This window comes from Osmerus eperlanus, chromosome 2 (assembly GCF_963692335.1).
Source record: "Osmerus eperlanus chromosome 2, fOsmEpe2.1, whole genome shotgun sequence".
Lineage (NCBI taxonomy): Eukaryota > Metazoa > Chordata > Actinopteri > Osmeriformes > Osmeridae > Osmerus > Osmerus eperlanus.
Window position 1 is genome coordinate 12,855,755 of NC_085019.1, and position 16,012 is coordinate 12,871,766.

At 44.1% G+C, this 16,012-nt stretch overlaps 1 protein-coding gene across 6 annotated transcripts in view; it reads left to right on the top strand.

Moving 5' to 3' along the window:
* abcc1 (ATP binding cassette subfamily C member 1 (ABCC1 blood group)) overlaps positions 1–16,012 on the top strand; it is a 253,278-nt gene that overhangs the window by 100,536 nt on the left and 136,730 nt on the right. For all 6 annotated transcript variants that reach the window (XR_009928666.1, XM_062452715.1, XM_062452728.1 and 3 more), the window contains one exon: positions 14,305–14,482. Coding sequence is in view for 5 of the 6 variants with exons in the window: in XM_062452715.1 (XP_062308699.1) it covers positions 14,305–14,482 (178 nt within the window). In the remaining variant the exon portion in view is untranslated. The remainder of the gene's footprint in view (positions 1–14,304; positions 14,483–16,012) is intronic.

A 16,012-nucleotide genomic window follows, 5' to 3' on the forward strand; every position in this document is an offset into this window, starting at 1 on the left:
AAATAATACCTTTTTATTTGACCTTGACCTTGGTTACAAAGGGTCATTTTGGAGTCTCCAAAAGACCCTTTTAGAAAATTCCTGGATGTATTCTTATAAAAACATGTGTCAAATATGAATATATTGTGGTATTATGTTTGACTTTTGATTTGAATTGGGTAAGGCTTCAACCTGTGGTCCAATTTAGTCTTCCAGATAATACCTACCACCTCTAGGCCTCTTCAGGCCTCTGTTTTCAAAACAAAATCTAGGCGGAAATAGAAATTTTCACTTTCCTTGTGTTCAAGCTTCTATTACTCAACACTAGAAGGACTGACAGGGGTCCTGACAACAGGGGACATAACTTCAGAGTGTCAGCTTTCAAAAGAGATCATTTACATGCATGTACTCCAAATGGTTCAAGAACAGCTTCCAATTTACTTTGGGTATGCTGTTTAGGCGTTTTCAGGCAAATTTAACAGGAACATGAAAAGGTTAAACGCTGCCCTCGATTTAAACGCTGCACCAAATTACGGTAGGAGCAGCATGTCCTGAAATACCTAGTACTGTAGCAGCATGTCATTTTAATGAACATTCTCTTGTGTTGCACTAGGGGCCCACTAGTGCACTGCTAGCTAAATACGTTTCAAATATCACATCAACATACCTTACTTAGCAAATGACTCTAGCTAGCTAGAGACTAGCTGTTAGTCGGCATTAGAAGGGAAGCTTACGAAAAAATAGCCAGAAAACGAATTGCAGTCTAGCCTATTGCTAACGCCTGTCTAGATTATCTATTGAAAGAATTGGAGAGAAGCAGGTGCTCTTGTGTTAGCAAGCTAAACTAGTTTACATGGTTACAGTACAGTAGTTAGTCTAGGTGTTTTCGCTATCTAACTGTTCTTGCATTCCTTGCAAATCAGCGTTAATAGAAAAGCAGATTAGATAGAGCTAGCTAGTCTAACTAACATTAACATTTGCTCTTTGCTTAATCGGTGATTTAGAAGACCGTACTGTTCAAACTATCTAAGAACATTTAATGTAGCGAACTAACACGTTAGCATGCTAGCGCAGCTAGCCTAAAATACTGTATTTCTTCGATTAAACGTTGCCCTCAAATAAACGCCACCCTCGAATAAACGGCGCACCAAAAATGAACAATGTGTAATACATCTAAGTTTAATCGAAGAAATACGGCAATTAAGAAAAAATAATAATGATTGGCGACGCCAAGGGACCCCCAAATCAATTCTGCTTAAGGCCCCAAAAAGGCTTGGGCCGGCCCTGTGTTCATGCTTCAGTTTTTGTGTTTCAGTAATACTAATGAGGGATTTAGCTATTATATATGATAGTTCTAAGTACCACCTTTCATTAGAGATAACAATTATGAAAAAGAATACCTTTTTATCCTAAGTATTTGACCTTGGTTACAAAGGGTCATTCTGGAGTCTCCAAAAGGCCCTTTTAGAAAACGCCTGGATGTACTCTTATAAAAATGTGTCAAATATGAATATATTGTGGTATTATGTTTGACTTTTGATTTGAATTGGGTTAGGCTTCAAGCTGTGGTCCAATTCTGTCTTCCAGCTAATACATACCACCTCTAGGCCTCTTCAGGCCTCTGTTTTCAAAACAAAATATAGGCGGAAATAGAAACTTTCACTTTCTTTGTGTTCAAGCTTCTATTACTCAACACCAGTAGGACTGACAGGGGTCCTGACAACAGGGGAAATAACTTCAGAGTGTCACCTTTCAAAAGAGACCATTTACATGCATGTACTCCAAATGGTTCAAGAACAGCTTTCAATTTACTTTGGATATGCTGTTTAGGTGTTTTCAGGCCAATTTAACAGGATTCCTAAAAGGTTAATGTGTGCAAAGCAGGATATTCCACTCAGAGGGCATAGAGAACCCGAAGAGCCAAGCAACAAAGGCAACTTTTTAGAAGTCTTCAATTTCATTGCAAAGTATGACTCAGAAATACAAACCAGGTTTAATGAGCTGCCCGAAATTCAGAATGAGTTGCTGGAGTGTGCAGCAACTCTGTTAGGAGGATAAAAGATTAAATAAATTCTGCTCCATCCACATATTTTGCAATACTAGCAGATGAATATAAAGATCAATCTAAACGAGAACTTATTGCTGTGTGCATCCGATACATTCATGCTGGAATTATTAAAGAAAGAGCTGTTGGATTTGTGGAAGCTGCTGATTTGTCTGCACAAGGAATATCTCGGAAAATTCTGGAAGTGTTGCAACCCTTGGGGTTGGATCCCACTCTGTGTGTGGGTTTTTGTTTTCGCTGGTGCTTCAGTCATGTCCGGCAACAGAGGAGGGGTACATGTCCTCCTAAAGCAGACGTTTAAGCAAGCGGTATATGTGCATTGCAACTCCCACCGTCTGAACTTGGTTCTGTGTACCGCGGCAAAAGTATCGGGACATGTCAGTACTTTTTTGGACACAGTAAACCAGCTACACACATTTTTGAGTGGATCCCATAGACATCCTCGATTCATAGAAGTACAGAAAGAGTTACATCCGGGCAGATCATGTATCGAGCTACAAAGATCCACGGATGTACGGTGAAGTTCAAAATCAGGGTCTGTAAGTAAAGTGCTGTTACTGCTAGATGTAATTTTAGAGGCCCTTGCAGAGTTTTCAGAGGCTTGTGGACAAACCAAATTAGAAGCCGATGCCCTCTTGCATCAAATCCAGAACATTAAGTTTTTATTCCTGTTAGTCACGTTTAGTAAATGGTTTGACACTAGTGATTTAGCTAGGAAGGGATTACAAAGCGCTACGTTATGTGTAACAGAGTGTATTGGTTTAATTGAAATCCTCAAAACAAGTTTTTCTGCATTCCAAGATAACTCAAGGGGAGACTTTGATAAAGTGCTCAAGCTAACTGAAGAGATGATGATTAAGCATGATGTTAGTAATTGGGATGTGAGCGCATCACGACAACGAAAACTGCCGGTAAAATTGGCCGATACTGTAGTCACAACTTCATTGGGGAAAACATCCAACATCAAGAGTGACAGTGACCTGAGGCAACTTTGGAACAATATTCTGGACAGACAGATTACTGAGTTGAACTCAAGGTTTCAAGAAGACATGTATGTGATCATGCAAGCGGCAGCGTCCTTTTCCAAAGATTCCCAAACGTTCGGCCTTAAAGAGCAGCTAAAGACCACATGCGATCATTACGGAGTATCAATTGAGGAATCTGAATTCACTGTTTTTATTCAGCAGTTACATCGCAAAATAAACATGGGAATGAGTGACTTTTCATCCATATTGAGTGTACTTGACAGCTGCCCTGATGATATTTTCCCAAATATGAACTCTGTTAAGGATCATTGTCACACTGCCAATAACGTCATGCAGTGTGGAGAGACTTTTTTCAACAACTAACAGAATAAAAAATCGTCTTCGGACATCAATGACAAGCACCATGCTGAACCACTTCAGTTTACACTCATTTGAGCCTGAACTGACTGTGATGACTTGATTATGATGAAATCATCACAATATTCAACTCCAAGACTCGCCGTCTGCGCCTTATGATGTAGGTCATGCCTGTTACGTCTAAAGGTAAGGTACCATTTTATAGTGCTGCCCGCCGTGGTAAATTGTGACATAGGCATCGAGTATGTAAATCGATGAGTTTCATTTTCTTGGAAAGTTGGGAACTTGTGTAGTCACTGTCTTATTTTAATAGCCTTGATGCCATATAGGCTAACGCAGTTGCTCCAAGTAGTATATACACTAATATAAAATGATTGTATTATGAAATAATATGCGGTGCACATCGCAAAGTAAATAAGTAACAAAACTGAAAAAATGCCTATCCATATTTTTCAAGGCCTATCCAAAAATATTATTCTGGCTACGCCCCTGCTAGCGATAACAAAGACATGGTGACACACGTCTCCAAACTTCTGAAGGAAGTCATGGGGAGCCAATTTAATACATGCCTGAACTGGACCGTGCGCATAGGATTCTGACACCGAAGCCTAAAAGTGGCCAGCCACCTAGACCATCATTGTCGCCTTTCACAGGTATCAAGACCGCGAGCGGGCTCTGCGTTGGGCAAGGCAAAACAACATAGTGTACCAGGGAAATACACTGAGATTTTACCCTGACCTTAGTGCTGGGCTCTCCAGAAAACGCGCTGCCTTCAAGAATGTCAAAGGGGCTCTCTATCAGAAGGGAATCCAATTTAGGCTTCTCTACCCTGCGCGCCTACAAGTGACCTTTGGAGAAGAAACTTTGATGTTCGAGACGCCAGCCAAGGCCGAAGCCTTCTACTCCTGACGAGTGCAGGGCAGCTAGGACCAGCACAACATCCATCTAGCCACACCGGGTAAACTGTTGCCTAATGCCTAATAACTGTGAGACTGACCATACAGACTGGATTTATGGTTCCAGTAAGGCATGTTCCAGTGGACTGTGGTATGTTAAGTTTTCATGAGCACAAAAATTTAGCCATTTGGAAACGTAGGAGTTTTTTCATTCAGGAGCTCTGACGAGCAAGACGATAGTGAAAGTGTGTTGTTGGAAGCATTTAGATATGGGGGGATTCCTGTGTGCTGCTAGTTTAGCAGAGATAGGAGGGTTTGGGTATGTTGGACAGGGGTTCTTTTTGATTGTGAATTTTGTGGACTTTATCTTTTTTCACCACAGACTTTTATTTTGAAGAGAGTCATGGCGCGCATTTTTTTTTAATAACCGGACATGAACACTGCTTGTAATTCTGTACAGTGTAGCTATGGCTGATAGTTCTAAGGCTACTAGTGGAGGGTCGGCCGTCAAATTCATATTGTGGAATGTCAAAGGGCTTAATGGCCCCGTTAAGAGGTAGAATATTTTCTCATCTTAAGAATATTAGAACGGATATTGCATTTCTCCAGGAGACGCACTTGCGCAACTCAGATGGTGGGACAAATATTTAATTATAGCTTTAATACCAGATCAAGAGGTACAGCAATTATAATACATAAAATAATTCAGTTTATTCCATCCAACTGTATATCTGATCCACAGGGCTGTTGTGTCATAGTTTCTGGGCAACTTTTTCATGTACCAGTTTTATTGGTGAATCTGTATGCTCCTAATTGGGATGATGCAGGATTTGTTCAGAGGCTTGTATGTCAGCTACCGGACCTTAGTAATCATATTTTGATTCTAGGGGGAGATTTTAATTGCGTTATAGATCCAAGCCTGGACAGGTCAAACCCTAAAAGTACATATATTCTCTAAAATGGTTAGTACATTTTCAGATTTTTTTGGCCATGCGGCATGTGTGGATCCTTGGCGCTATTTGAATCCGGGTGGTAAAGCATTTTCTTTTTTTTTCCCATGTGCACCATTCATATTCTAGAATTGATTACTTTTTTATGGATAAAATAATTTTGAGCTCCTTAGAAAAGGTAGAATATTCGGCAATTGTAGAATCAGACCATGCCCCCATACTTATGGATCTCTTTTTTCATCTCAACTACACTGGTTGACCTCAGTGGGGATTTAATAACGCATTGCTGTCAGATAAAATGTTTTGCAATCTCAGCTCTATAGCCATAAATACTTTTCTGGAAACAAACACGTCACCCTCTGTATCACCATCATTGCTTTGGGGAACTCTTAAAGCTTATCTCAGGGGAGAAATAATAGCTTACTCCTCTCATTGCAACAGAGAAAGAAAGAGACAAAAGCAAAAGTTAACGATATATCTGAGGTGGACTGTAGGTATTCCACGTCTCCTAATCCATCCCTTTATAAGAGTGAATTGAACTACAAACCCAATACAATTTAATCTCTACCTCTGAAAACAGAACGACTCATTATGAGGTCACGGGGGTCACACTATGGGGGTTCAGGTGGCTCAGCGGTTAGGGAATCGGGCTAGTAATCTGAAGGTTGCCAGTTTGATTCCCGGCCGTGCAAAATGACGTTGTGTCCTTGGGCAAGGCACTTCGCCCTACTTGCCTCGGGGGAATGTCCCTGGACTTACTGTAAGTCACTCTGGATAAGAGCGTCTGCTAAATGACTAAATGTAAATGGGGGGAAAAGCAGAGCGACTTCTAGCACATCAACTTAAATTTAAATCAGCATCACAGATTATATCACAAATAGAAGAAACAACCGGGGAAATCACAACAGACCCTCAAAAAATAAATGATGCCTTTAAAAAATATTATTTTGATTTATACAGTTCTGAGTCACTTAAGGATACATCACTATTTCGAAACGTTTTTAAAAACTTAGAAGTCCCTACCCTGTCTTCTGACCAAAGACAACATCTAAATGAGCCACTGGAGCTTGGAAATGTTAGGTTTGCCATCTCTGCCATGCAGAGCGGAAAGGCACCGGGCCCGGATGGCTTCCCCATCGACTTTTATAAAAAGTTCTCTGATCAATTAGCTCCTCTGCTCTTTGATATGTTTAATCACTCATGGTCACAGGGAAGATTGCTTGATTCCCTTAATGACGCATCCATAACACTTTTGCTGAAGCCGGGTAGGGATGCATCCAAATGTGGCTCATACCGACCAGTGTCACTTTTAAACACTGATATTAAAGTACTCTCAAAATTACTGGCTACAAGATCGGAGACACCCTTACCAGGTTTAATATCAACCGACCAAACAGGTTTTGTAAGGGACGGCGTTTATTTTCTAATGTAAGGCGCCTTATGAATGTGTTGTATGGTCCCTCGTCTAATGTTTTTCCAGAAGTTGTGGTTTTATTGGATGCAGAGAAAGCTTTTGACCGGGTGGAATGGGATTTTCTTTTTTGTTTTTGAAGAAATTTGGCTTTGGTGAAGCTTTTATCCGGTGGATCCAACTTCTGTATTCTTCCCCTCAAGCGGCAGTAATCACTAACCAAATGCGCTCCCAAAGTTTTCCTCTGTCTAGAGGTACCAGACAGGGTTGCCCATTGAGTCCCCTATTATTCACTCTAACAGTAGAGCCACTCTCCCTTTTTTTGAAGTCAACACCCTCAATACAGGGTATTAGAAGGTGGGGTTAAGCTATCCTTGTATGCAGATGATATGTTGCTTTACATATCATAACCACTGCAGTGTATCAACAAGATCATATCAGTACTACATTCTTTTGGAAAGGTTTCAGGCTACAGACTCAACTTATCAAAAAGTGAATGTTTACCAGTAAATAAATTAGCAATGCAAATCCCAGACCAGGCCCTGCCATTTCATATCTCAAGATCAGGTTTCAAATATTTGGGCATTAACGTAACTTCTTCATTTAAAAACCTCTTTGCCCCACTCATTGCTAAGCTTAAATCGGATCTACAGAAATTGGATATTTTACATCTGACCTTGGCAGGCAGAGTGAATTGTGTTAAAATTAGTAACCTGCCAAGATTTCTATTTCTATTTCAATGTGTTCCTATTTATTTACCAAAATCATTTTTTTTGCCAAATTGATAAACTGATTTCAGGATTCATATGGAGCGGTAAGAACCCCAGAATTTGTAAAGAGTTCCTCAAACGTCCAAGAGCAGGAGGGGGGTTGGCACTGCCAAACTTTAGAGGTTATTATTGGGCAGCAAATGTCTACAAAATAACACACTGGATGCAATACCCAGGTACGGACTGGTGTGAGCTGGAGGGCAGGTCGTGCATGTCATCCTCCCTACAAGCTTTGGCTTCATCTAATCTTCCCATTAAGATCTCACAATTTACATCCAATCCAGTGGTCATTTCAACTCTCAAAATATGGTCTCAATTGAGGAGGCACACTAACTTAAAGGACACTCTTGATTCAGATGCCACTGTGTAATAATAACAACTTTATACCAGCCAAACTAGATAGAACCTTTGTTGTGTGGCAGAGAAAGGGGATTACAAAGTTCAGTGATCTTTATGTGGATGGAATCTTTTCTAGTTTCAATGATCTCCATCACACTGTCCTGTTTCACGACTTTCAGGCCTGTCAGTTTGCTAAGTGCTATAGTCCACAGTTTCCTAATCTCCCTGAAAGGTCCCTTGCAGATTCACTTTTGGCAATTCCTTTTTTGTTGAAGGGTTTTACAGCGCATTCTTATTCACAGATTTTGTCAATGGATAGTGTCAAGCTGGACAAGATCAAAACTCGTTGGGAGAGGGAACTTGAGACTGTAATCCCTGAGGACATTTGGACTGAAGCTCAGAACAGAGTGAGCAAAAGCACCTCCTGTGCAAGACTAGGTCTAATCCAATTTAAGATTTTACATCGCCTTCACTGGAGCAGAGCTAAGGTATCTTCCTTCTATCCAGATGTGGATGGCAATGTTAGATGCCATGTTGGGGTTGCAGATTTGAGACACATGTTCTGGTCATGTCAAAAGCTAACAGGATACTGGTCTATTATTTTTGATGTGTTGTCTGAAATTCTTGGAACAACTGTACCACCTTGTGCGTTGATTGCTATATTTGGCGTACCAAATGAGGAAACAACGATGACCAAAGATCAGCTCAACATCAAGGCATTTGTGTCTTTGCTGGCACAAAGGCAGATCTTACTCCATTGGAAATCCCACCCAGTGCAGCGCAATGGCTGAAAGATGTAATATTATTTTTACATTTGGAGAAAATTAAATTTGCAATTAGAGGATCTGACAAATTCCAGGCAGTCTGGGGACCGCTATTGTCATACTTTAGTGGTCTTCAGGGACTGCCCAACACACACACTGAGTGATTAATTCCAGAAGTCTACTTGGTCCGTGGGCTTGGGTCCACACTATACTGTTCAGCCCACTTAGCGTGGTTATAGTGATTTGCTGGGTGTGACATGTTTGAGCTCTTAAGTCATGCAGTTTCTTATAGAAAGTCTGTCTATTTATTTGTGTTTTAACTCTAAACAGGTGTATTAAAGACACTTACATTGTCCATGTGGTTGTTTTCTGTTATGGTGATTTTTCTATGTCCAGTCGGGGTGGGGGGTAGGTGGGTGGGGTGTTTCTTCTATGTAAAAAAAATGAAAAATAATGAAAAAGAAAAACTAAAGTATATGTGGATAAATAACTGTCTGAAATCTATACTTTTCTATACAAAAAAAATAAAAAGAAGGAAAGAAATCTTACCTGAAAGAAAAAATGTTTATTAGATACACAAAAGTTACAAAGAATTTTACAGCTATCTTCAACCGGAAAGAAAATAATAATATTAGAAGATACACAATAACAACAAATTAAAACTACTACTGCAAGTCCCCTGCTCTAAACTGCTGGCTTAACAAAACTGATCAACAGCCTTGCTTTACAACTTATGTAAATCTGACCTCATGATTTAAATAATCGTCTAAAAGCGGACATTCATAAACCCCTCCTCTTTGTCCTCACCCTCGTACTCCACAACAAGTAAACTACCTATGCTACACCCCACTACTCTACCTGGATACCAGCACTCCAACCCGTCATCACTGTCTATGTACATGTGTTTTATTTTCCTGCCCATCATGTCTGCAGCACTGACATACAACAACTCCACATACCCCTCCTGAAAATCTGACAATAAATCTAACTACCACCATCTCTTCTCCTTATAATATCTTACATGGAAAATGGTCTTACCATTGACCTCCTTTTCCCCTATAACTGTGGCTCTGTACCAGACTTTCTTTACCTGTCGGGAAGATCCTACCAGGTCTCCTGGGGAGGCAAAGTGTCAGGCCGCCGCCAGCTCTCCACTGGTGTCCCACAGGGCTCCGTTCTTGGACCCCTCCTCTTCTCCCTCTACACCACCTCGCTTGGACCAATCATCACCTCCCATGGCTTCTCCTACCACTGCTATGCTGACGACACGCAGCTGTACCTGTCGCTCCCCCCGACTGATCCGGGGATCTCAGCTAGGATCGAGGCCTGCCTCTCAGACATCTCCGCCTGGATGACCGAGCACCACCTCCAGCTGAACCTCGCCAAAACAGAACTTCTCATCATCCCGGCCAAACCCTCTATCTCCCACGATCTCTCAATCACCCTAGGATCGGCGACGGTGACCCCTTCATCCTCTGCCAGGAACCTCGGGGTGACCATGGATGACGAGCTCTCCCTCACAGCCCACATTGCTGCGGTCTCCCGGTCGTGTAGATTCACCCTCTACAACGTCCGGAAGATCAGGAGATACCTGTCTGAGCATTCCACCCAGCTGCTAGTCCAAGCACTTGTCCTCTCAAAGTTGGACTACAGCAACTCGCTGCTCGCCGGTCTCCCAGCATGCGCAACCCGCCCTCTCCAGAGGATTTAGAACGTGGCGGCCCGTCTGGTCTTCAATCTACCCAGATGCTCCCATGTTAGCCCGCTCCTCATCTCCCTCCACTGGCTTCCCATCACGGCCTGTATCAGATTCAAGACTCTGGTACTGACCTTCCGAGCGGTGAACGGGACTGCACCCGACTACATCAAGTCTCTCCTCCAGCCTTACACCCCCCCCCCCCCCGCCACCTACGGTCTTCTTCTGACAACCGTCTGGTGGTCCCACCTCTCAAGAGCGACCGGTCCCAACACAAGATCTTCTCCTATCTGGCCCCCCAATGGTGGAATCAACTCCCCACCTCCATCAGGGACACTGACTGTCTCCCCACCTTCAAGAAAAGGCTCAAGATGCACTTGTTCCGGGAGTACAACGGCACTTAGGAATGCTTGGCTGGACCTGATGTTAGTTTCCTCCAGGATCACAATGACTCGTATTGAGAGACTTGTTGCTCTTGTTGGTTAGTTGTAACGGTTTCAAATTCTTGTACTTGCTGTGAAATATTTTACTGTTGATTGTTTTTTCTACAGGTACACTCTTGTGGGGAGTTTCATGTTTTTCAATTGTAACTTGTTTAACTGCATGCTCTTATGGTTCTTCCCTTTGGTTTTCCACAATGTATGCTTCATGTTTTGGCTGCTCGCAATGTTTGGGGCTATCTCGTTGTTATGATCAGTGACCTATGCTCTTTTGTAAAGCTCTCTCTTGGAAGTTGATTTGGATAAAAGCGTCGACTAAATGCATAAATGTAAATGTAAGGAGCTGGTCTGCCGACTGCACATCAGGTACGAAAACCTTTGAGAGCCCCCCACTTCCTACCTAAATCCATAACACGTGCCTACTGCTTCTCAGCAAGGCATATAAATTCAGCCTTTGCCTCTGTAAAAACATATGCTGATGCACACCCATACTGCCTATCCTCAGTGTCCTCCAACTCCAGAGGTGCCTGAACTACACTCCTAAGATTACTAGTGAGAGTTTCTAAAGGCAATCTTCTCCTGTCCTTAAATTGAAGGCGCCATTCAAATTTTTCATCCCTAGTACCACCCGTCTAAACCTCAACTGTGCTGATACAGGTAACAGTTTGGATCTCTCACCTAAACTCTCTAGTTGCTCATCTATTTAATCTAAAGTTGTCCACAAGCCCCATACTTACCGGTCTCCAATGTCAGCTTTTGCTTTGTCGCAACATCCCTAACTTCCCTCTCTCTCTCTCTTTGACCCTAGACACCTGCAAAATCCTTAATCTTTCATCCCTAATGGCTTGAGCACGCTCACAGAAAACCGCTCTCTGTTCTTGCACTGATGCTCTAGCTACAGCCAACACCTGTGATTTCCTGTTCCTATCTAATCCTGACAGCCATTCCCAAGACCAATTCTGCTTGAAAAGCATCATGCCCTTTATTTTGCTTACGTTTGCCCTTGCTTTCTCTCGATGAAGCCTATCAAAAACCCCAAAGTCGCGCTCACAGCTGACATTTAATGTTTTAGGTGCTGAGGCAAGTTGGTCCACCAGTTCCTCAGACACATCTGCATAGCATCCATGCACTAAGTGGTCCGCTAGCATGCTGCTACACACCTTTACCAGGCTGGCTAAAACTATCTCAACAGCCTGCACTGTCAAACCATCAAACTCTATGTCAGTCTTTGAAGTCAAATACTTCAAAACAGGACTATCATGGACCGCCATGTCCTCAAAGTCACTTACATTTCTTTATTTAGCAGACGCATTTATCCAAAATGACTTACAAGAGAGAGCTTTACAAAAAGTGCATAGGTCAATGATCATAAACAACGAGATGGTCCCAAAAACATTGCGGGTAGCCAAAACATGAAGCATACATTTGTGAAAAGCAAATAAGTACCAATGGGTAGAACCAGAAGAGCATGTAGTTAAAGAAATTACAATCAAACAACATGATCCTCGAAAGTGCTAGAGTGTACCTGGAGGAAAGCCCATCCATCCATCATCTGCCGCTTTTCCGGGGGTCGGGTCGCGGGGGCAGCAACCTAAGCAGGGAGGCCCAGACTTCCCTCTCCCCAGCCACTTCCACCAGCTCTTCCTGGGGGACCCCGAGGCGTTCCCAGGCCAGCTGAGAGACATAGTCCCTCCAGCGTGTCCTGGGTCTTCCCCGGGCCTCTTCCCAGTGGGACGTGCCCAGAACACCTCACCAGGGAGGCGTCCAGGAGGCATCCTTATCAGATGCCCGAGCCACCTCAACTGGCCCCTCTCGACGCGGAGTAGCAGCGGTTCTACTCTGAGACCCTCCCGGATGACCGAGCTTCTCACCCTATCTCTAAGGGAGAGCCCGGACAGACTGCGGAGAAAACTCATTTCGGCCGCTTGTATTCGCAATCTCGTTCTTTCGGTCACTACCCACAGTTCGTGACCATAGGTGAGGGTAGGAACGTAGATCGACTGGTAAATAGAGAGCTTCGCCTTTTGACTCAGCTCCTTCTTCACCACGATGGACCGATGCAGAGCCCGCATCACTGCGGACACCGCACCAATCCGCCTGTCGATCTCGCGCTCCATTCTTCCCTCACTCGTGAACAAGACCCCGAGATACTTGAACTCCTCCGCTTGGGTCAAGATCTCCTCCCCGACCCGGAGATTGCACTCCACCTTTTTCCGGTCGATAACCATGGCCTCAGATTTGGAGGTGCTGATTCCCATCCCAGCCGCTTCGCATTCGGTTGCGAACCGCTCCAGTGAGAGCTGAAGGTCACGGCCCGATGAAGTCACATAACCACATCATCCGCAAAAAGCAGCGACCTTATCCTGAGGTCACCAAACCGGACCCCCTCAACGCCCTGGCTACGGCCTAGAAATTCTGAAGTTATGAATAGAATCGGTGACAAAGTGCAGCCCTGGCGGAGTCCAACCCTCACCGGGAACAAGTTCGACTTACTGCCAGCAATGCGGACCAAACTCTGGCACCGGTCGTACAGGGACCGGACAGCCCCGATCAGGGAATCCGGTACCCCGTACTCCCGGAGCACCCCCCACATGAGCCCCCGAGGGACACGGTCGAGCGCCTTTTCCAAATCCACAAAACATGTGTAGACTGGTTGGGCGAACTTCCATGCACCCTCCAGGACCCTGCCGAGGGTGTAGAGCTGGTCCACAGTTCCACGGCCAGGACGAAAACCACATTGCTCCTCCTGAATCCGAGGTTCGACAATCCAACGGACCCTCCTCTCCAGGACCCCTGAATAGACTTTCCCAGGGAGGCTGAGGAGTGTGATCCCCCTAAAGTTGGAGCACACCCTCCGGTCCCCCTTTTTAAAGAGGGGAACCACCACCCCGGTCTGCCAGTCCAGAGGCACTGTCCCCGATGTATACGCGATGTTGCAAAGTCGTGTCAACCAAGACAGCCCTACAGCATCCAGAGCCTTAAGGAACTCCGGGCGGACCTCATCCACCCCAGGGGCCCTGCCACCACGGAGCTTTTTAACCACCTCGGCGACTTCAGCCCCAGAGATAGAAGGGTCCCCCCCAATGTCCCCAGACTCTGCCTCCACATCGGAAAGCGTGTTGGTGGAATTAAGGAGTTCTTCAAAGTATTCCTTCCTTACTGGTGGGGGGGGAGACAGTCAGTATCTCTGATGGAGATGGGGAGATGATTCCACCATTGGGGGGCCAGACAGGAGAAGAGCTTGGGTTGGGAGCGGGCGCTCTTGAGAGGTGGGACCACCAGACGGTTGTCAGAAGACCGAAGGTGGCGGGTGGGGGTGTAAGGCTGGACGAGAGACTGGATGTAGTCAGGTGCAGTCCCGTTCACCGCTCGGAAGGTCAGTACCAGGGTCTTGAATCTGATGCGGGCCGTGATGGGTAGCCAGTGGAGGGAGATGAAGAGCGGGGTGACATGGGAGTGTCTGGGTAATCCTGACATCCACAAAATAGGTTTTATTTTGACATGATTTAATAAAAACACAATGTTGATGCTATATAATGTGAGTGTGGCCGATGTATGTTCGTTGCATGACTTGTAAAGGCTGTGAATACTTGTAAAAACTTTTTTTTTGTATGTGTGGATAATGATGATGGCGTGTGTTTGTGTGTTCAGACTCGTGTGCTGGTGACCCACGGTCTGGGCTACCTCCCCCAGGCTGACTTGATCCTAGTGATGGTGGAGGGAGAGATCACAGAGATGGGCTCCTACCTGCAGCTGATGGGGAGGGATGGAGCTTTCGCAGAGTTCCTGCGCACCTACGCCAACGCTGAGCACGGCGAGGATGACAGCGGTGAGTATCCCTCCGCTGGCAACTTTAGTATCCTCTAGCCACTGACCAAGGCTGTGTACATGCCGTACCTGTTGCCCCTCTCTTCCTGTGTCACCATAGCTTTCAGTACATAAATACTATTTTAGGGTTTATCGACAGTCTCTCAGTCTTCTTTCCTCTTTTCTCCATAGGATCTCAAGTTAGGGATTCCTTGGCCAGTGGGATTATTTATTTATTATTGTAATAATTATAATAAGTAAAACATTGTAATTTGTGTTGGTCTTTGCTGTCAATGATGAACTTGTGACTACACAACAGTATAAAAACTTCACAACAGTATAAGACTTCACAACAGTATAAAAAGGTGACTTGAGTCGGCTCAGAACTCAAATGCAGGTTGTCATTCAAATATTCTCAACCAAGTTCAATTGTGCGGGACATTGAAAAGCCTTGATACCAGTAGACCTAAGATTAACACGATCACACACACAACACCACCCGCATGTCGACCATGAAACCCTTAGTCACTCTGTAGTCTTTTCTTCTCCCCTTTCAACCATTTTTGCTTTTCATTTTTTCCCAACCTGTCTGTGTTCACTTCTCTCCATCTTGTCTCTTGTGCCCTCCCTCTTTCTCTTGTCTCTCTCCTTGTCTGCCTCTTATCAGAAGAGCGCAGGGATGATGAGGAGGAGAAGGTGGAGCAGGTCAAAGGTGAAGGTCTGAGCAGTTGTTGGTCCCTCACTGGTCTGTGGTTTAGGATCTAACGGGATAATTCCCTTCCAGTTAACTGACCTCTCCTTGTCTCCTTTCCTTTGGAACGAGCCTACCGATGGCATACTTTGCTGCTGCACTACTTAGAGCCACCTAGTACTGTAGATTGTTTTTGTGACACTCGGTTGGAATTTGTCCATCATCCCAAAGAGAAATACACATGAAAAAATGCGATTTAGAGGTCATACATATATACATATACACGCACACACACACTGTGCATCTTGCAGTGTTTCCCCTACCATTATATTATGGGGGCGCCCCGCCGCCATAATATAATGCGCCTCTGGTTTCCTGAGTCGGGAATACACTCACATAATTCATAGTCCAGTTCTTTCAGACAGCATTGAATCCAGTGTAATTTGTGAGTAAGATGATACAATGTAAGACCAAGTGAGATTGAACTTGTTCTTCTGGTTCGATTCAGCTGGACTCTTGATGCTACATGTATCAATGATACTGTGCAGTACTGAGACAGTAATGGCCATTAAAGTTCTTACTTGCTGCTTTTTGTGTGGAGCATCTTGGTAGATTTGAACCCACGGGTCATTTTAGTGGCAAGTGATGATGTTCAAATGCACGTTTGGTTAATGACACAAATAATCGCTGTCTTTGATATCAGTGTAGTCTACGATAGTGGTTGTTGCTGCCTGGTGTTTGTCTCATAAGCACTAGTTGGTGGTCAGTTGGGCTTTTTGTTGGTATTGGGTCATTATATTAACAAGTTAATAAGAATCTATACCAATGCTTTCAGATGATTTTAGTGTTTGTGTGAGTGTG